Source organism: Anabrus simplex, chromosome 7 (assembly GCF_040414725.1).
Source record: "Anabrus simplex isolate iqAnaSimp1 chromosome 7, ASM4041472v1, whole genome shotgun sequence".
NCBI lineage: Eukaryota > Metazoa > Arthropoda > Insecta > Orthoptera > Tettigoniidae > Anabrus > Anabrus simplex.
In genome coordinates, this window is record NC_090271.1 from 289,621,704 (window position 1) to 289,645,284 (window position 23,581).

A 23,581-nucleotide genomic window follows, 5' to 3' on the forward strand; every position below is an offset into this window, starting at 1 on the left:
GTGCAGCAATAAATAGAATGAGAGTCTTGAATATCTCAAGGGTGTGAGGTAATAAGCTTACTTTTGACAGCATAAAATATAGGCTCTAGGAAAAGAAGATTGTCGTTTTGTTCCTCCATTAAATTTGAGGTTATCTAATTCTACCTTTGAAATAAAACGATAAATTAATTTGATATTGAACTACATTCTTTAAATTATGTCTAAAAATAGTAAGACTTGCTGCAATAAAACAGATGAGAATACAAAATTATGGCATTACAACTGAAAGAAACTAGGCATTAAATTTGAAATCCTATTTACCGGACATTTACAATTTGTACAAAAAATTTATCCCTCACTAGTTCACGAACAGTACCTTCAACACTGAGTGTTATTACGACGCAGTCCTATGAATTGTTATCCTGTAGGTATTTCAAGCCTAACTTGGTGATGTTTCCTTTTTGTTTCACTGAGGAGATATAGCATGGCTTGAAATTAGATTCACACTTCACAGTCAACTTTACAAGTAATTCACTGATAACTGTTAGTCTGAATTGTGACAACTCAATATTTAGCTGTCGCCACACTGACACAAAAACTCGACCGAACAGATATACGAAACACACTCCGAACATTTAATCCATATGGCGACTGACGACTAAGTATCCATGTGACTGCTACTTCTCCATCTCCCTGACTGACTACTACCAGCTCAGTAGTAACTCCGTGTGGCAAGGCTCTTTCCCACTGACTTCATGGCAAGTCTCTCCGTTCAACTTCTTCATCCAACTGCTTCCAACTAACTGACCGACTGAGGCCTCTCCATCCATATGACTCCTCACTACCATCTCACTACAACACTCCTTGGCAAGTCTCTCTATCCATATGACTGACGCTATAATATACGACTAGCTTATATAGCCCTTAGTTGACACACCTGCGCAGTCTCCAAAAATAGCTATGATTTCACGCCCACCCAACTCAAACTGTTGCAGGTTGCTGTGAAATTGCCTGGGGCACTCTAGGAACTCCCATGAAATGAGCTCATCGTTAAATGCACACAATGACGGAGCGTTGACTCGGTAGCAGTATTGCACAATGTGTTGCAATGTTAAAAGTTATTTCACACAATACATCCACATCTAATATAATTCAGCAACTCTCACTTTACATGTCTTTAATGTTAATCTACACACACACACACACACACACACACATATATATATATATATATACATAACAAATTAACTACAATCACGCAGGCGATAATCAATTACTACATAGCGAAATCAGATTACAGAATTGAATTAAATAATAATAATAATACAGATATCACCTTGTAACGGGATATGAACCGTTACAGCGTAAAATAGAGTTTGTATATTTTTAAATACTGTTAAAATAATGTATTCAGTATAATCTCGCAGATACATATCATTCAGTTATCTGCTCTGCATGCTCAGAAACGGTATTCTCTATATCTTGAAATTTCGATACCTCAAAATAAAATGTACCTCCCGAGATGATTCGAGATATCGAGGTTCGACTGTAATTGTCGCTGGGCAAAGGAAACCTCGTAACTCCTTCGGAGTAAAGTGCTCGATTTGTTCTGGGTGATTTCCGACAAAAGATTAGCGTTACAAAAATGTTGCAAAGTTTGGGCTGGGAAGATTTGGGAGGAAGGAAACGAGCTGCTCGACTAAGTGGTATGATCCGAGCTGTCAGTGGAGAGATAGCGTGGGAGGACATCAGTAGACGAATAAGTTTGAGTGGTGTCTTTAGAAGTAGGAAAGATCACAATATGAAGATAAAGTTGGAATTCAAGAGGACAAATTGGAGCAAATATTCGTTTATAGGAAGGGGAGTTAGGGATTGGAATAACTTACCAAGGGAAATGTTCAATAATTTTCCAATTTCTTTGCGATCATTTAAGAAAGGCTAGGAAAACAACAGATAGGGAATCTGCTACCAGGGCGACTGCCCTCAATGCAGATCAGTAGTGATTGATTGATTTGATACAGAAGAAGTGTTCCTGGCATTTTCAGTCCTTAACGATAGCCCAATTATTCGACCCTTCTCGGGAAATTCGGAAAACTTTTCCAAGACAGGTGGAGAAACGTGGTTTTCTTGTGAGTGGAATTACGAGGTTTTCGTTGCCTAGCAACGATATGCGAGTATGAATATTAATGCAACAATTACTATTGTACACTGTTACTGAAGAAAAATTAAAGTGAATGAGTGGACTTCGAAACAAAAAATTTAAAAAAGAGCAATGCCACGTAAGTAAGCATATCGCCCCCACCATGGCAAACTATGGAACCTGTAGTTCTAAAGTTTTGGTCTAGATTTTATTATTTATATAATGTCTGACAAAGTCTCACATCAGCAGCTCGTTCGGTATGGCTAACACATAAAACCAATCTTCTTCTTCTTCTTCTTCTTCTTCTTCTTCTTATTCTTCTTCTTCTTCTTCTTCTTCTTAATATGTTTACCCACCAGGGTCGGTTTTCCCCTCGAACTTAGCGAGAGATCCCACCTCTACCGCCTCAAGGGCAGTGTCCTGAAGCGTGAGATTTTGGGTCGGGGGAAACAACTGAGGATGACCAGTACCTCGCCCAGGCGGCCTCACCTGCTATGCTGAACAGGGGCCTTGTGGGGGGATGGGAAGATTGGAAGGGATAGACAAGGAAGAGCGAAGGAAGCGGCCGTGGCCTTAAGTTACGTACTATCCCGGTATTTGCCTTGAGGATAAGTGGGAAACCACAGAAAACCACTTCCAGGATGGTTAAGGGGGGAATCGAACCCGGGCCTCCGGGGGTGGCAGCTAATCATGCTTACCACTACGCCCACAGAGGCGGACCATAAAACCAATCATTAAATATAAAAATTGATTTGACACGAGTAATCACAACTTCTTTCAGCTGCCCTAACTTTTTGACAATTTGTACATTCGTTAGTTTGCATGAGGGGGGACGATATGTTCCTGATCAATGGGAGGTACAAAATTGACACATATTCCAGAATGAATAATTCGGACGGGGAAGTGGTAGGCAGAAACATTAAATCAAAACAAGGTTTCATTGAAAATTATCGGACTCAACACTTTTCTTAATTGCACACTGAAAACAGTTAGAAGCTACGTTCAATTTGCGTGCCCCCACTGGTGCGCGTACCACACTTTGATTACCACTGTACTAGAGTTTGATGACGTGACGCCTCTTTGATAAAAGGGCCTTCTGTATGTCTCTCAATCATGGCCATCCACGTCCCAGCCTGCACGGTTGCTAGGTAACATTGCATCACTGTAATTTAACCCAGTTACTTTTTTTCTTCCAATATATCCATCACTGCTTAAATACATTACCTCTGTATAATAGTTTCCTTGAATTTAATAACTTGAAAGGCTTTACTAGTATAAAAACAATTTTCGATGCAGAAACCTGCCTATTTGTGCTTGAACTACCGTGTCTTCAATTCTAAGTTAGACAACGGTTCACTCAGTCGGTCAAAATGCAGGTTAATGAAATAACCCAATTACTTTTTTCTTTCAATATATCCATCACTGCTTAAATATATTAACTCTGTATAATAGTTTTCTATCATCACTCCAACAAATATATGCTTACACAGTAAGGGTATATTTCTAGTTCTAAAAACTGTCACGAGACGTCTGGTTTAATTATTATGCCCTAATATTATCGCCGCAACCAGCTCAAGCTCAACTAGTGCGCTGATAGTGTTTCGTTACAACAACATTCTAAAAATAAGCTTCCTGGAAGGAAATCATAATTTAATTTCAACGATTGCAAATGTTAAAAGCATTAAGCGCTTTAGGCTTTTTCGATGGTGAAATCACCAGCGCTTCACCCCAGTGTAGCAGTAGGCTCATCAGTTGGATTGCTACACCTTTCCAACACCTGGCTCCTAGTGCGCCGTTGAGACACCACCGCAAGCCTCTTTTATGTAGGACAATGGAGTGACGGTGCAATAGAGGAAGTTTGTGTCTCCACTTGTATAAATGCAATCTAACTGATGAGCGCACTGCTACTCTGGGGCGAAACAGTGGCAATCTCATGATTAAAATGCCTAAAGAGTTTAACGTTTTTAACATTCTAAAAGTTGATGTATTACCTGAATGAAATTCCTCTCTTCACAGTAAGAAAAAAAAATTAGAAATTCCAGTAACTAAAATGACCTCATACGACTTAGTGGATATCACCATTGAATAGAGCGAAATCAAATCACATAGAAAATGTCAGTGTGTTTTGCTTGTAAACTTACGATATCATCATCATCGATTATTGAAGAGTTTCTTCTGATCCCATGCCATCTTGTGTTTTCCAGGAGGTAGCAGCAGCAGCAGCAGCAAGGACACAAAGAGAGACGCCCTCTCCCCGACTGGCAATGGCTCTGGTAAGTTAGTTTGACATTTAGGTTATTCTAGGATACCAACAGATGTAATTCTACACAAGGTCGTTCGTGATCTCTGGGGACGATATTTGAAGGATAATTAGTTTATGAAAACTCATGCTTCCACGAACGATCATGCACAATTGGAAATCCAGCATTTCTAGCTATAGCCCGACAACGTAACTTCCATTGCAGCACACTTATCCCATTGATAGTGCGTGGACGTCTATTTCCTAAGGCCCTTTTTAGGAGTCCAGATGCACAGAAGTCCATGGGTGACCCATCAGGTGCCTTCACTGGAATGTCAGTAAAATGAATTATACGGATTCCATCTCCATTCTCTCTAAGAAGAGACGAGTCGAACGAGAGATGTGGCTGGATGCTTCATCTTGATGTACTCATACCTGATTTTTCGCCCTCCCATACAGTGCTGGGACATCTGTGTTGTAAATGGATGTTGAAATCTCTTTCTGATAGTATGTAGACTTCATCTTCACATTATTAACGACACGGCGAATCGTTAACTTGCCATTGTAGCAGTATCCCGCAATGATCATGAAACCCCTTGGAAAACTTTCCTGGCATTCTTTATACAATGTTTGATAATTTTGTTTGTCTCTTGGGCGGAAGTAAATCGAGCGGGGTTTGTTACAATCACTACGGGTACACATATGCTTCGTCTAATGTCAACACATCTTTCCCCTGCCAGGAAGCCCTCATACAGCTTTTTTGCATTAGTGCGACGTTCCGAAATGTGACGAGACAACAGCTTGTGAGCTCGGCGCTTGTGCCGCTTTTCTAATTCCAGGTCCTCGTTGATTATGGTGTTAATTGTTGAAATAGACATCGCCAACTTACGTTCGATAATCCTTTGGGGGGCAGGATTACCACCTGAGACAAAGGCCTTCACTTTCCTCACCACTTCTGGTGTACAGCTAGTAGCTGTTCGTGGATTTGCCTGTTCCTTCCCCTCTGGAATTAAGCCCCGTCGGCATTTGCCTTTTTTATTGAATACAGCACTAAGAAATCGTGCTTCTTGAACTTTTTTGCAAGCTGCTTTACGTCGCACCGACACAGATAGGTTTTATGGCGACGATGGGATAGGAAAGGGCTAGGAGTGGGAAGGAAGCGCCTGTGGCCTTAAATAAGGTACATCCCCAGCATTCGCCTGGTGCGAAAATGGGAAACCACGGAAAACCATCTTCAGAGCTGCCGACAGTGAGGTTCGAACCCACTATCTCCCGAATACTGGATACTGGCCGCACTTAAGCGACTGCAGCTATCGAGCTCGGTTCTTGAACATTTCTTGAATTGCAGAATAGCTATACTTAGCATCGGAAAGAGCTGCTATGTAGCCCTCCCGTTCGGCATCGTTGCAGCGAATGTCACGTAACTCTACACACACGTTCTAAATCATAATCAAACTCGTCACCGGAGATCCTGAACGACCTTCTGTAAGTGCGTATTAGGTGTTTGAATCAAATGAGTGAATTGACTGTTGTGGCATATCCCGTTGAATATACACAGTCCAAAATAATTAGCGGAACATGTTTTTTACGTCTGGTATGTTAAAGTAGTTTTAACACAACCGGTACCAGTCCACAGACTGAGACATTGTGTATTCAAAGCAGGAAATATCTGAGTCATTAATATTTAGAAATTTCATGATCCGTATTGAAGTGGGATTACAATATTTAAAAATTAAGAAGGTTCGTCCTATTCAATACAAAGATATTTATTAATGTGAAAGAATCACATATCGTTCAAATGAGGTACTAGTTTCGGCACCAGATATGTGCCATCATCAGCCACAAAGTCAAATCGGGCAAACACAGTAAAACCCTAAAACAACTTTACACACACTATAACATCTGCATGGATGAATATGAAATATCACTTTAAAACAACTTTAAAAACACACTATAACATTTGCACAGATGCATATAAAATAAAATATGGTAGATGATGTTGCATTCCATTTTAAAATCCGTTAAAATGATGATTCCGTTGTTGTATACCCATGGCGGTTTGTCCAGCTTATATATAACTTTAGTTTTCAAAACTGTTAAGTTATGCTGCGAGGTTTATTGTCATATGAAGTTGACACTATGTGTGTTCTGTAGTTGGTTCCGGAAAATAAACGTAAACATGAACTTGGTAAGATCCAAAGAATTAATTCCCACTTCAATATGGGTTGAGGAACCTGGGGAAGAAATTAGAAGTCGAATTAGGCAAAAGATCGGAAGGAAAGATCAAAAAGAAAAGTCTAGAAAAACCCAGAGAATACTAGAAACGAACTCACCTTGAGCAGCCTGAGTGATCGGCGGACAGAGCTGGACTGATGGATGTAATTATAAGGTTAAGAGGCGAGGCGTAAGGGAGGAGAGGGGAGGGGGCGAGGCGGAGCAACTGTCACGGAGCTAAGGTGGAGCGGAAGGATGTGGTAGTGGGGGTAAATGATGTGGATATGTACTACGTATGGATTGAAAGATCGACTTGTTTTTAGGTGGTCTGATATTTCTTAGCCATTTAATTAAGAGATCGTAAAGAATATTAGTTTTCTCGGAAATTTCATTTAAATTATAGTTAGGGTTGAAATATTGATCGCAATGAATGAAACAATTTTCGACGATGTTCATAATTGGCCCTTTGTTTGCTATTTGAAGTATTTCAAAATCATGTTCTATATCAGTAAACTTATGATTAGAGTCGTGAATGAGTTGGCCTATAGCAGAAAACTTGTTATATCTTACCGCGTTGACATGCTCTGAATATCTGGTTATGAAGTTGCGTCCTGTTTGTCCCACGTAGGAGGCGCTGCAGTCAATACACTTGAATCTATAGATTCCAGATTTGGAAAATCTGTTAGAGGTGTTGATTGATGTTGAATTATGTATAATTTCTTAGGTCCTATTATTAGTTCTGAAGAAGATTTTTACGTTAGGTTTTCGAAAAACATTGGTGATTTGATGGATACCGTTGTTGAATGTAAAAGTAGATGAAACGTTAGTTATAGGTTTTCCTTTAGTGAGAGTAGTCTTGGGCCGGTGTCTAAATTTATTGATTATCTGTTCTATAAATGATCTGCTGTAACCGTTGAATTTGGCGATTGCTCTTATAGTGTTGAGTTCGCTATTGAGGTCTTTTTTAGATATAGGTATCGTGAATGCACGATGAACCATGCTATTATACGCTGCACGTTTGTGTGTTTGAGGGTGTATGGAATCTTGACGAATAGTATTGGCAGTTTGTGTCTGTTTTCTGAAAATTCTATATGAAAGAGCAGATGGATTTCTGAGAATAGTTAAATCCAGAAAATTAATTACTTTATTATTTTCGGACTCAAGTGTAAATTTGATGTGGGGGTCAATATTGTTTAGTTCTTGCAGGGTAGAGGTCGCATTCTTGATTTCTTCATCCATTATAACAAATGTGTCGTCAACATATCTGGCCCACATGAGGATGTTTGGAAAAGTATTGCTATTTATTTTTGTATATTCCAGAAAATCTAAATAAATGTCCGCTAGAATTCCCGAAGCGGGTGATCCCATAGCCAGTCCATTTTGTTGATAGATGGTTTCATCGAATTTAAAGAAATGATTGTTGATGACCAGTTTCAGAAGAGAAATAAAATCTTGTATTTCTAATTTGCTGAGAGAGCTCTGTTTGTTAAAGTTATCTTCAATAATGGATAAAAGTTTGGTTGTGGGTATGCTTGGATACATATTTACTATGTCGAAAGAATTAAGGGTATGGTTGGGTTGTACATTAAATGACTTCAATTTTTCAACTAGTTCAGTAGTGTTCTTGATGGATTTTTTAGAGAGAAATTGATAGTTCTTAGTTAAAAATCGTTGAACAAATTGCGCAATTTTATATAGGGGCTGGGTTTATAGTTAATAATAGGCCGGATAGGGACGTCAATTTTATGTATTTTAGGGAGGGCTTTAACTGTGGGTAGACCTGGATTCATATTTAATAGTTTTGATTTTTCTTGATCTGTAAAAAGAAAAGATATATTCTTTAATGTTTGTTTTAACTGTCGCTGTATTTTCTGTGTAGGATCTTTATTGATTATTGTAAACGTGCTGTTGTTAAAAATTCTTTAGTTTTAGATATGTAATTAGTTTTGTCCATGTTAACTGTAGTATTTCCTTTATCCGCTTTTGTGACAATCAGATCGTTATTTTTAATTTTCTTTTTGAGTTCCGCGATTTGTTTATGTTCGGAAGTAAAATTATTGGCATTAGAATTGATAGGGGGATTTCTTTTATTTCCTTTATTAGAACTGAACATCTTATCTAATTTTCTTTTTACTTCAAATCTAATTTCGTCGTGATCTTCTAGCGGCATTTTATTGATTGTAGCTTCCGACTCAATCATTAAGTTAGTGACTGCGTTTATTTCGTTCATATTAGGCCAATTATGCTTCGGACCCTTCGCTAAAATGGCAGTTTCTTCCGTGGTTAAAATTACGTTCGAAAGATTGACAACAGGAGGATGGAAGTTCTCGATTGAGTTTCTTTGCAAACTAATTTCTTTGGGCTGAGTTTTTGATGCATTTCTGTTCATTTTTAATGCAGCTAATTTCTTCTCTAACGTAAACTGTTTTTGTGAGAGTATGTCAAACATTTTATTATTAACCTGATTTAGAAATAAATTCCATTGAATGCCAGGAAGCAGATTGGCTGCTTCAAGGTGAGTCTCGTAAAGTTTACTGTTTAAAAACGATTTTTTCTGATATAAAAAACAAAGTTCGTGTTTCAACCAAATTTTGTTCGTTTTTTGTTGGGCTTGGACGGAATGTGGTGCGGTACGATGCTTTTTGAGCGTTCCTTTCAGAATGTTCGGTGTTAAATTGTGCATAATACATTGCTTCAAGAAGCTAATATCTTTGCCCAATTTGGCGACTTTAATTTTTAAACCCATATACTGATAGGCTTTTCTTTTTGCCTGGTAGGCATTTTCATTAATATTTAGAAATTTCATGATCTGTATTGAAGTGGGATTACAATATTTAAAAATTAAGAAGGTTCCTCCTATTCAATACAAAGATATTTATTAATGTGAAAGAATCACATATCGTTCAAATGAGGTACTACTTTCGGCACCAGAAATGTGCCACCATCAGCCACAAAGTCAATCTGCTTCCTGGCATTCAATGGAATTTATTTCTAAATCAGGTTAATAATAAAATGTTTGACATACTCTCACAAAAACAGTTTACGTTAGAGAAGAAATTAGCTGCATTAAAATTGAACAGAAATGCATCAAAAACTCAGCCCAAAGAAATTAGTTTGCAAAGAAACTCAATCGAGAACTTCCATCCTCCTGTTGTCAATCTTTCGAACGTAATTTTAACCACGGAAGAAACTGCCATTTTAGCGAAGGGTCCGAAGCATAATTGGCCTAATATGAACGAAATAAACGCAGTCACTAACTTAATGATTGAGTCGGAAGCTACAATCAATAAAATGCCGCTAGAAGATCAAGACGAAATTAGATTTGAAGTAAAAAGAAAATTAGATAAGATGTTCAGTTCTAATAAAGGAAATAAAAGAAATCCCCCTATCAATTCTAATGCCAATAATTTTACTTCCGAACATAAACAAATCGCGGAACTCAAAAAGAAAATTAAAAATAACGATCTGATTGTCACAAATGCGGATAAAGGAAATACTACAGTTATCATGGACAAAACTAATTGCATATCTAAAACCAAAGAATTTTTTAACAACAGCACGTTTACAATAATCAATAAAGATCCTACACAGAAAATACAGCGACAGTTAAAACAAACATTAAAGAATATATCTTTTCTTTTTACAGATCAAGAAAAATCAAAACTATTAAATATGAATCCAGGTCTACCCACAGTTAAAGCCCTCCCTAAAATACATAAAAATGACGTCCCTATCCGGCCTATTATTAACTATAAACCCAGCCCCTATATAAAATTGCGCAATTTGTTCAAAGATTTTTAACTAAGAACTATCAATTTCTCTCTAAAAATCCATCAAGAACACTACTGAACTAGTTGAAAAAATGAAGTCATTTAATGTACAACCCAACCATACCCTTAATTATTTCGACATAGTAAATATGTATCCAAGCATACCCACAACCAAACTTTTATCCATTATTGAAGATAACTTTAACAAACAGAGCTCTCTCAGCAAATTAGAAATACAAGATTTTATTTCTCTTCTGAAACTGGTCATCAACAATCATTTCTTTAAATTCGATGAAACCATCTATCAACAAAATGGACTGGCTATGGGATCACCCGCTTCGGGAATTCTAGCGGACATTTATTTAGATTTTCTGGAATATACAAAAATAAATAGCAATACTTTTCCAAACATCCTCATGTGGGCCAGATATGTTGACGACACATTTGTTATAATGGATGAAGAAATCAAGAATGCGACCTCTACCCTGCAAGAACTAAACAATATTGACCCCCACATCAAATTTACACTTGAGTCCGAAAATAATAAAGTAATTAATTTTCTGGATTTAACTATTCTCAGAAATCCATCTGCTCTTTCATATAGAATTTTCAGAAAACAGACACAAACTGCCAATACTATTCGTCAAGATTCCATACACCCTCAAACACACAAACGTGCAGCGTATAATAGCATGGTTCATCGTGCATTCACGATACCTATGTCTAAAAAGACCTCAATAGCGAACTCAACACTATAAGAGCAATCGCCAAATTCAACGGTTACAGCAGATCATTTATAGAACAGATAATAAATTTAGACACCGGCCCAAGACTACTCTCACTAAAGAAAAACCTATAACTAACGTTTCATCTACTTTTACATTCAACAACGGTATCCATCAAATCACCAATATTTTTCGAAAACCTAACGTAAAAATCTTCTTCAGAACTAATAATAGGACCTAAGAAATTATACATAATTCAACATCAATCAACACCTCTAACAGATTTTCCAAATCTGGAATCTATAGATTCAAGTGTATTGACTGCAGCGCCTCCTACGTGGGACAAACAGGACGCAACTTCATAACCAGATATTCAGAGCATGTCAACGCGGTAAGATATAACAAGTTTTCTGCTATAGGCCAACTCATTCACGACTCTAATCATAAGTTTACTGATATAGAACATGATTTTGAAATACTTCAAATAGCAAACAAAGGGCCAATTATGAACATCGTCGAAAATTGTTTCATTCATTGCGATCAATATTTCAACCCTAACTATAATTTAAATGAAATTTCCGAGAAAACTAATATTCTTTACGATCTCTTAATTAAATGGCTAAGAAATATCAGACCACCTAAAAACAAGTCGAACTTTCAATCCATACGTAGTACATATCCACATCATTTACCCCCACTACCACATCCTTCCGCTCCACCTTAGCTCCGTGACAGTTGCTCCGCCTCGCCCCCTCCCCTCTCCTCCCTTACGCCTCGCCTCTTAACCTTATAATTGCATCCATCAGTCCAGCTCTGTCCGCCGATCACTCAGGCTGCTCAAGGTGAGTTCGTTTCTAGTATTCTCTGGGTTTTTCTAGACTTTTCTTTTTGATCTTTCCTTCCGATCTTTTGCCTAATTCGACTTCTAATTTCTTCCCCAGGTTCCTCAACCCATATTGAAGTGGGAATTAATTCTTTGGATCTTAACAAGTTCATGTTTACGTTTATTTTCCGGAACCAACTACAGAACACACATAGTGTCAACTTCATATGACAATAAACCTCGCAGCATAACTTAACAGTTTTGAAAACTAAAGTTATATATAAGCTGGACAAACCGCCATGGGTATACAACAACGGAATCATCATTTTAACGGATTTTAAAATGGAATGCAACATCATCTACCATATTTTATTTTATATGCATCTGTGCAAATGTTATAGTGTGTTTTTAAAGTTGTTTTAAAGTGGTATTTCATATTCATCCATGCAGATGTTATAGTGTGTGTAAAGTTGTTTTAGGGTTTTACTGTGTTTGTCCGATTTGACTTTGTGGCTGATGATGGCACATATCTGGTGCCGAAACTAGTACCTCATTTGAACGATATGTGATTCTTTCACATTAATAAATATCTTTGTATTGAATAGGAGGAACCTTCTTAATTTTTAAATATTGTATCTGAGTCATGCCGTCTTCATCGTTTTAGCCCTGCAGTCAGTGCCAGAGACCCTTCAAAACGAAGTGAATGCCCATGTCCGAGTGCCGTAGCGAGGTAAACAGACATAAATATTCATTTGCGAAGTCCGTATACCTTCCAGCACGTACAATGAGACATCTTAACGACGTACAAGTCGCAAGAGCGAGTAAAATTTACTGTTGAATTACTAGCAGTGACAAAGTATCTACGGATCTCAGACTCACAGTGGTAACAGATCCGACGACCTCGTTGTTGTTCTTCTTGTGATGTTAGGTCAGTTGTTATTGAGGCGGTTTACAATCATACATTTGGAGTCGAAGTTATTGATTTCAAGAACATACCCTGTGCTCTCAATCTAACCTCCGCATGATACTGTAACGCGACGACAGTGATAAACACACAAATGGTAGCATTATTTGCTGCTATTACTTATACACTAACGCAGTCGCACTAGTCATACTAACACAGACACAGTGGTTTCTCAGTACTATACTCTTACACAGCCTCACCGCTACACGGTTTCAGTCGTGTCCTGTCTACTGCGAGCCTCAAGCGCTCGTTCGTCGGTCGCACACTCAGCATTCGTCATTCGCCAGTCTCCCACGCTCTCACGGCTCTCACAAACTGATACAGAGACTGAACTCGCGACGGAACCGAACACAACTTCACCGCGGACACTCAACTGAAGCAGAACTCCAACTGAAATTAATGGTCGTACGGACAGAGTACTCGGTACTGCAAGGCAGTACACACATAGTACTCAGTACTCCACATAACACTCCGTACTACCGAGTAAGTGGCTGTGCGGTTTGGGTTACGTAGCTATCAACTTGCATTCGCGAGATAGTGGATTCGTACCCTACTGTCCGTAGCCCTGATTGTGCCTTAATTAAGGCCACAGCTGCTTCCTTCCCACTCCTAGCTCTTTCCTATCCCATCGCCGCCATAAGACCTATCTGTGTCGGTGCGACGCAAAGCAAATTTTAAAAAACTACTCCGTACTCCACGGCAACTTCTCTCAGCACTCTGACACTAACATGGAGCCGACACTGAACTCGACTTGACTTAAATAGGCAAGCTGGCTTCTCGAGATATTCTCTTGGTGGTGAACCTTCTGGTGTAGTGATTCAAGGCCTCCTTGTAAAGTGAGAGAGGAACCGGCAGACCCCACTGCTAGCCCCTATTTCCTGCGGTGAACCCACATGTGTCGTCCGTCGATCACTCGTGGGCAGGCCAGACCAGCTCGCGCCTCCCTCCCCGGAATCAGCATGGCGGCTATCCGCCACACTACTTACCCATTCATGTTCAACTGTTACAATTATCAGCGTGTCTTCCGCGGATATGAGTGTGTTCCATTTACCTGCCGCCAATTATGATGCAGTCTTCGAGTACTTCCCTCCTGATGGCTCTCTCTGTGGCTCGCTGGTAGAGTGTCGGCCTCCGGATCCCACGATGACGGGTTCAAAGCCAGCAGAGGTAGCCGAATTTTTGAAGGGCAGTAAAAGTCCATTCGACATTCCATGTCGTACAATGTCGGCATATAAAATAAAATATTCGTTGATACATTCAGTGTTTACTCTGCCATTTGGTAGAGTAAAACGGAATGTCGAAATTGACACGCAGGCAGCCTAGATGGCGTTAAATGAAAACGCGTGCATTCCATAGCTGAGACCATACTTCATTGTTGTTATCTGGCTTCGCGGCTGATTAGTTGCCATACTGATCTTTGGTCCAAGGGGGTCGCGGGTTCGATTCCCGACTGGATCGGAGATTTTAACCTTCATGGTTTCTTTCCTCTGCCTATGGATTGAGCGATTGTGCTGTCTTCAACATTAGCATTCATCCTAGGTAGGGTTCCGTCCTCACAGACGCGCAGGTCGCCCATGGAAGTCAACTTGAAAGACCTGCACTAGGCCTCTCCGAAAGGCACACACAACATTATTATTATTATTATTATTATTATTATTATTATTATTATTAGTATTATTATTAGTATTATTATTATTATACATACATACATACATACATACATACATACATACATACATACATACATACATACATACATTATCATTATAGATTGGTATGCCTTCCAGCGTTCAGTCTGCAAGCCTCTGTGAATTTACTAAACGTCGCCACAATCCCCTATTTGCAACTAGTGTTGTGGCCTCATTTAGTTCTATACCTCTTATCTTTAAATAGTTAGAAACCGAGCCCAACCATCGTCGTCTTGGTCTTCTTCTACTTCTCTTACCCTCCATAGCAGAGTCAATTATTCTCCTAGGTAACCTATCCTCCTCCATTCGCCTCACATGACCCCACCACCGAAGCCGGTTTATGCGTACAGCTTCATAAATCGAGTTAATTCCTAAATTAGCCTTTATCTCCTCATTCCGAGTACCATCCTGCCATTGTTCCCACCTGTTTGTACCAGCAATCATTCTCGCTACTTTCATGTCTGTTACTTCTAACTTATGAATAAGATATCCTGAGTTCACCCAGATTTCGCTCCCGTAAGGCAAAGTTGGTCTGAAAACAGACCGATGTAAAGATAGTTTCGTCTGGGAGCTGACTTCCTTCTTACAGAATACTGTTGATCGCAACTGCGAGCTCACTGCATTAGCTTTACGACACCTTGATTCAATCTCACTTACTATATTACCATCCTGGGAGAACAAACAACCTAAATACTTGAAATTATATACCTGTTCTAGCTTTGTATCACCAATCTGACACTCAATTGTGTTGAATTTCTTACCTACTGACATCAATTTAGTCTTCTAGAGGCTAATTTTCATACCATATTCATTGCACCTATTTTCAAGTTCCAAGATATTACACTGCAGGCTTTCGGCACAATCTGCCATTAAGACCAAGTCGTCTGCATAAGCCAGACTGCTTACTACATTTCCACCTAACTGAATCCCTCCCTGCCATTTTATACCTTTCAGCAGATGATCCATGTAGACTACGAACAGCAAAGGTGAAAGATTACAGCCTTGTCTAACCCCTGTAAGTACCCTGAACCAAGAACTCATTCTACCATCAATTCTCACTGAAGCCCAATTGTCAACATAAATGCCTTTGATTGATTTTAATAATCTATCTTTAATTCCATATTCCCCCAGTATGGCGAACATCTTTTCCCTCGGTATCCTGCATTATGCTTTCTCTAGATCTACGAAACATAAACACAAGTGCCTATTCCTCTCGTAGCACTTTTCAATTACCTGGCGCATACTGAAAATCTGATCCTGACAGCCTCTCTGTGGTCTGAAACCACACTGGTTTTCATCCAACTTCCTCTCAACGACTGATCGCACCCACCCTTCCAAGATGCCAGTGAATACTTTGCCTGGTATACTAAACAATGAGATACCTTGATAGTTGTTGCAATCCTTCCTGTTCCCTTGCTTATAGATAGGTGCCATTACTGCTTTTGTCCAATCTGAAGGTACCTTACCAACACTCCATGCTAATTTTACTACTCTATGAAGCCATTTCATTCCTTCCTTCTTACTATACTTCACCATTTCTGGTCTAATTTCATCTAATCCTGCTGCCTTATGACAATGGAGTTTATTTACCAACCTTTCCACTTCCTCAAGCATAATTTCACCAACATCACCCGGGACTCCTCTGACCAAAGGCCAGCACGCTAACCATTTAGTCATGAAGTCGGTATTATTATTATTATTATTATTATTATTATTATTATTATTATTATTATTATTATTATTATTGCGTGTGGCCTCCGGAGAGACCCGGTGTAGTTCTTTTGATTTGACTCCTGTACGCGACCTGCGCGTCGTGATGAGGATGAAATGATGTTGAAGACGGCACATACACCGAGCCCCCATGCCAGGGGAATTGCCGGAAATCGAACCCGGGACCCCTCCGACCAAAGGCCAGCACGCTAACCATTTAGTCATGAAGTCGGTATTAGTATCATAATTATTCTTGTTATTATTTTATTTATATTTATTTCCGCCTCTGTAGCGTAACAGCGCTATTAGCTTTCGTTCTCGGAGGGCCGGACTCGATTCCCAGTCGTGGCAGAAATTTAAGATCGGCAGGTAGTTTGGTATGTGGTAAAATGTTACATACAGCTCACCTCCATTTCGGGTGTGCCTGAAAAGAGCTGCACCACCTCGGGACGAGCACACGCCGTCATGATAAATTCACTGTCTTACTCCGGCAGCAGTAGAGATGTCCTGAGAAAGTGTTATTCACTCTTACTCTGGCCGTGTACAATTACTGGATCAGGTACAGCAGTATTCTCGTTACACTTTGGCGATGCCTATTGCGTCTGTGATGATAGTCGCTTGATCTTTAACGTCCTGAGTCTTAAGTATAAATTCTTGTGCCAAATATTTCACCTTGTACAGTTATGCGCTGTGATTTTCGGTCGCATGTGCTATGCACAGTCTTTTAATATGTTCGATCTTGTCGCTTCTACACATGTGCTTGTTGCCATCACTCACTCTCTCCATGCGATGTTCCTATCGTTCTGGATGTATGATTGTGAGCTGTACTTTAAGTGGGCTTTGAACCAGTGCCAAAGATTCATTATCATTAGACATCCAGTGTTGGCGCTTGACTGTGATGCTCAGCTTTGAGATACAGTATTGTTTACTAATAATTTATTTACAGCAGCTAATAGCCATACCAGAGATGTAAAACGAATAAAGAAAATAAATAGTACACATATTGGAATATCTGAGATATCTTATCCACCACAGTGTCTATATATAAATTTCCTATACGTCTGGTGAGTCCTTTCCTTTACAGTTAATCGGAGCAGAAGCGTGTCAGCGATACTTTCGTACAGACGCAAGAGACAGCGTGGTATCTACCACAAGCTATTCCTCTGATCCAACGTTCACCTGGAGACTCCTGTTCCGGGACAACAAATAGCGCATGGACCGAGGTGGTCAAACGGACAAACGGACGAACAAGGCAAAGGATAGTTGGACTCAAAGGAGAATACCAGGATAAAGACAGCACCACGCAAAGCTTGGTTATATGTGGGGAGACTTCACGAAGAAACCAAAGCAGAAAACATCATTGCACATCTCCAAGAAGGAGTGATCACAGAGAACATCACGTGTGAACAGATAAATACTAGAGAGCGAAACAAGGCTTTTAAAGTCAGTTTCAACTTTGATGATCTAGAGAAAACTAAGGACCCACTCTTCTGGCCACGAAACGTTATAGTACGTCCCTACTGCTTTCCAAGACAAGAACCCGGACTCATAACAACTACAGGAACGAGTAAAAAACCCCAATGACTACAGGACGCCAGTTCACAACAAAGAAGACCAAAATAATCCAAGCACTAATGAACTGACAGGCACAACTGATGCTGTTAAATTACAGACATTGCTATGGAACATTGAGGGAATCACAAATGCACTAGATCTCGCTTCCAACAACCTACTGCAACGATACGACATTGTAATACGTACCGAAACCAATCTCACAGAACACTGGAAAACACATAATTTTTACTGCCTCCACAAGTACGCATCCCAGGGAGATAAGGACAAGCCCAAAGGGCGGCATTTCATGCCTCATCAAACCAGCTCTATCGCCATTCACGAAACCATATGAAACCGACAACATGATGCAGGTACTAACGAACAGGCTCTCGATACTGTGCGCATACTTCCGACCAGACCTGACAGGAGAGGACATTATAGACGAACTGGGCACCACAACGACGAAAGCACCCACCACGAACCCAATACTGATAGCTGGGGACTTGAACCGCCACATTGACGCCTTGTGCAGGAAGACAAACGCGCTTCTTGAGTAACGAGGAAGAGGGTTTATCCCTAACGAACAGACGTGACGAGAAGACATATATAGCCTTCAACGGCACCAGGCCCATAGACCTCCTCTTCATAAGCAACGGCATAAGAGCATCGCATCATGAAGTGCTATCCAACGTTGTAGCAAGAAAACACCTCCCATTAGAAATCGCACTCTTGATTAACACTGATGCAAACAGTCAAAACAGCTCCAGAACACCTACCTCAAAGAAGCTAAACATGGAAAAATTACGCAACGTAGACAAGGAAGGAATAATTAACATTATCAAATCTGGGAACATAGACACCGCACTAATACTGATCGAGAACCACATCAAAGATGCCACTCCTAAAATTCCTCAAAATACAAGAAGAGAAAAGCCATGGTTTACCACCGAGTGCTACAATAAGAGGAAGGAGACGCTAGTAGCATTACACAAGATAAAAAGGGCACGAATACAGACAGCACTACAGGAGTATGCCGAGGAAAGAAGATACTATAAGGAGGTAGTGAGAAGAGCAAAGGAAAACTATCAACAACTGAAAGAAGCTCGATTATTCCAGGAGGCTGAGATAAACCCGTTCTCAGCCCTGAATCCCAGGCGACCCAAATTCACGAACAACATCCCGATGAAAACGTGGATTCAGCACCTTAACGTAACACTGCAAGCACGAGACACCAGATCTACTCAGGACAACGACCCTTACCAAACGGCAGTACCGATCACGGCAGAAGTCCTAACTGAGATCAACAACTGCAAAGAGAAGAAAGCATATGGACCGGACAATATCCACTATGAGCACCTGAAAGAAGCAGCTCCACTGTTGAAAGAACTGTGGGTAGAACTCATGAATGAATGCCTACTTCAAGGCCGCATACCGTCAAACTGGAGGAAATCAACTTAGAAGAAGCTAAACAAAGGAAAGAGTAATAAAGGAGGCCCGAATTCCTACCGAGGTATTGCTTTAAAAAACACCACCTTCAAGATCTTCACGAAGATACTGAACCAGTTGACAATAATGTCCCTGAAGAGCAGTTTGGCTTCTGGAAAGTAAGAAACACTCTACAAGCCATCAACTGCGTACTAACCGATGTAGAAGACGCGCTGAGATGGACGAGGGCTGTATGCTGTGTTCGTCGACTACACAAAGGCGTTTGACCTAGTGAACAGAAATACTTTAATCAGGAAACTTGAAAACATGATCAGAAAGGAGTATTGTTTACTGCTCCTACGATCCATTCCTCTATTCTCTTCCAAGCTATGGTACTGTTGCCTCCAAGGTCGGATGGTACAGTGCTTCTTGGAAATCACTTGGCTCGGGGGGTGGTATCCTCTTCAGTTTTATTGTGCCTAACGTTTCGTACTAGGAGGAAAAACATGACAGCCTCAGTTCCTCAAAGTGAGCTGGAGCGAGATGTCAATCACACCCTGCACCCTGCTGAGTTAACGAGTTCTAAGGGATCTTTGTTTGATGTGGAGAGGTTGCCAAACCGCACTTCCACATTCTCTTCAATATTTACCCTTTCTTCGTGTCGAGTGCAGTACACTATTTGGCAACTCCGGCTACACTGGACGTAGTAAATCCTCTAAGCCGTTAATAGACATCGGGCTGCCGCCGGAGAGTAGTGGTGGGAGGCGAGGTAGTCATGTTTTGTCCACAATTATACTCGGTTTTGATTTCCACGTAAGCTCAGAACAAGTTGTGACCAGCTGTTTGTTCTTGTTTTAACGTTGCCCTCCATGTTTTTGACATGAAATGTCGGTTCTTGCACGACGACTGTTCCTTGGCTCGACTCCAAAGAAGTCCGTCACTCACACGGTCATTTCACGCGGCCGCTCCACACGGTGGACTACTCGACAAGACAATAATACAGCACATCTAAACAACAGCAACTACACTTTAACATTACTCTCCGTCGTACTCCAATACACTCAGCGATGACAACTATAACGAGCACCACTACTGCTCGCTCACTCTTACAACAACTACTGCTGTCCAGCTCCACAACATAACTACAGCAACAATACTTCAACACTACTGGCACGAACTCTGTTGAAACACTAAACATACACAACGACTCCGACGACAGCCAGCTCAGCTGCTGTCCAACTCCAACTCCTGTGCTGGTGATGGAGTACTAGAATCTTCTCGATGCGGATAGAGAAGGATCATTTCCTTTTCACCTTACAGATGGCTCACGGGGAATCCAGACAAAAGCACAATACAAGGAGAGCCAGGCCATGCCTCCAAAGCTGACTGGGAGGTCCCCGGCCTGATACACTCATCCCTTCCAGGAAATACCAAAGGGGAATGTGGCAAGGCTGACAGCCGTTTGAGCACGTAATAATAATAATAATGTCCGGTTTCTTGGCTGAACTGTCATTAGTGGCCTTCAGTTCAGAGACCCCGGGTTCGATTCCTGGCTGGATCGTGATTAAGGCGACGGCCACTTCCTTCCCACCCCTAGCCCTTTCCTCTCCCAACGTCACCATGAGACCTATCTGTACCGGTCCGATGTAAAACAAATAGTAAAAAATATCCTCCCCTCCTAGATCTTCAAATGAGCCTTCAATTCGTGGCAGAACTGGGAGCTGAACTCGGAGCCTTCCGAACAACAACTTGCCGTGTTGTTTGACCAAGAAGATGTTCGACTGGGTGGTACAGCCAAGGTAAAAAGCTCGAGAATCACGCAGTACTGCACTCGCCTATTTCAAGAGTGAATTACCTCCATGCTGAAAGTGGAAACTCAAACATCGAGATACAGCCGCTTAATGAACCTCCTCACGTTCACCTCATCTCCGAGTGCAGATCGAATCCTGTCTGGCACGTTCTGATGTACACCGTCCGCATATGAACGAGGTGCAGACATAGTAAGTTCATATTCATATGGTTCATATTTGTTGAGCTTGAAGAGTTTTTGGTACGTTTCTCAAATCTTATACCACAATTACTCGTTTTTCTAGTGGGCGAAACATGTAGATCATCAACCCGTCGTCAAGTACTGTAGACTGAAAGAGAAAAAGATAGTTTTCCGACTCCTGGAGATATCAGGGATCGAATAAATAATAACAATAATAATAATAATAATCAATATGATTTTTTTCAAAAAACGTTTGCTAAAACTCTTTTCTTTAAAGGCACTACAGTACAGTAGCGAAACCAGAATGTCTTTGGTAAGTGAACGTCTAGTTTTGAACGATAGTTTAGGTAAACTTGAAATAGTAGAAAAAAGAATCATGAGAAAAATCTCAGGTCATTGAAAACAACAGCACATTGGAAATTAAGAAGTAACAAGGAAATATACCAGAATATAGAAAATATAGGCTAACAGAAACAAGAAGAAAAAGGAGATTGTTATTTTTGGAACATATCTGTAGAACGAATGATAACAGATTGACAAAACAAATATTCAAGTCCCTTTGGGAGAAAAAATCAACAAGAAGCGTGATTCAAGAGGTTAAGAATGATTTAAAGAGGACTAAAATAAGAGGAGAGAGAACTACGGAAAGAGAGACTTTTTTAAGAATGGAAGAATTCGAAGGGTCCGCCTCTGTGGTGTAGTGGTTAGTGTGATTAGCTGCCTCCCCGGAGGCCCGGGTTCTATTCCCGGCTCTGCCACGAAATTTGAAAAGTGGTACAACGGCTGGAAAGGGGTCCACTCAGCCTCGGGAGGTCAACTGAGTAGAGGTGGGTTCGATTCCCACCTCAGCCATCCTGGAAGTAGTTTTCCGTCGTTTCCCATTTCTCCTCCAGGCAAATGCCAGGATTATACCTAACTTAAGGCACGGCCGCTTCCTTCCCTCTTCCTTGTCTATCCCTTCCAGTCTTCCTATCCTCCTACAAGGCCCCTGTTTTGTATAGCAGCAGGGCGAGGTACTGGTCACCCTCCCCAGTTGTATCCCCGATCCAAAAATTTTACGCTCCAGGACACTGCCCTCGCTCAGTCCGAGGGAAAAGCCAACCCTGGAGGTAAACAGATTAAGAAGAAGAAGAAGCGTGATTCAAGGGGTTAAGAATTATTTAAAAAGGAATAAAATAAGAGGAGAGGAAGAATGGAAGAATTCCAAGGAAGAGGAAAAAGGAAACCTGGCCCAAAGCAGTGTGTAGAGAGAAGAATAAAGCATAGTGCAATGAAATGAAATGGCATTTAGTGCCGGGAGTGTTCGAGAACATGTTCGGCTCGCCAGATGCAGGTCTTTCGATTTGACTCCCGTAGGTGACCTGCGCATCATGTTGAGGATGAAATGATGATGAAGACGGCACATACACCCAGTCCCCGTATCAGCGAAATTAACCAATTTTGGTTAAAATTCCAGGGAATCGAACCCGGGACCACTGTGACCAAAGGCCAGCACGCTAACCATTTAGCCATGGAGCATACTGCAATTATGAAGGAATACCGGAAAGAACGGAAGAGGAAACAAGAAAGGATTAATTGAAATTGACACGTGGTCCTTACAAGGTCTCATTGTAAAATAATAATAATAATAATAATAATAATAATAATAATAATAATAATAATAATAATGATCGACGGCCGTGGTCTTTCAAGCAATACGGTGCTTTCCACAGGAATGTTTCGTAGAGAGTTGTTGCACAGAAATAGGCAATTAGTACAGCGCTATCAAGTATTGCCTTATAAGCTACCGGTACTTCATTCTTGAAGAAATGTTTACCCCTTCCGCCCCCTCCACTAAATATAGCTCCAATTTTTCTCTCGCTCAGTAATGCAGTAGGAATTTCCTACTAACGGAGCTGGAGCGAGTGACGACAGAAATAACTCGGGCCACGCAAAACGTTTTCATAACCCGAATAGTTAAGTGCTGGCACCAACGTCTTGTATTCGTGCAATCTTGACCAGAAAATTAACCAGAAATACGGAATGTCACCTGCAGTAATTTCACATATCTGGAGAGAGAATTTTCTGTGTCCTTAAATCATATCTACATTTCTAAGACCGGCTCCATGGCTAAATGGTTAGCGTGCTGGCCTTTGGGCACAGGGGTCCCGAGTTCGATTCCCGGTACGGTCGGGAATTTTTACCATAATTGGTTAAGTTCGCTGGCACGGGGACTGGGTGTATGTGCCGTCATCATCATTTCATCCTCATCATGACGCGCAGGTCACCTACGGGAGTCAGATCAAAAGACCTGCATCTGGCGAGCCGACTTCCGGCACTAAAAGCCATACGCAATTTTTTTACATTTCTAATTTTCGGTG

General features: G+C 40.6%; 1 protein-coding gene across 2 annotated transcripts in view; it reads left to right on the plus strand.

Moving 5' to 3' along the window:
• The window catches only part of LOC136877573 (uncharacterized), a 1,365,998-nt gene that overhangs the window by 1,328,013 nt on the left and 14,404 nt on the right, over positions 1-23,581 (plus strand). For both annotated transcript variants that reach the window (XM_067151725.2, XM_067151726.2), the window contains one exon: positions 4,324-4,392. In XM_067151725.2, the coding sequence (XP_067007826.2) occupies positions 4,324-4,392 (69 nt within the window). The remainder of the gene's footprint in view (positions 1-4,323; positions 4,393-23,581) is intronic.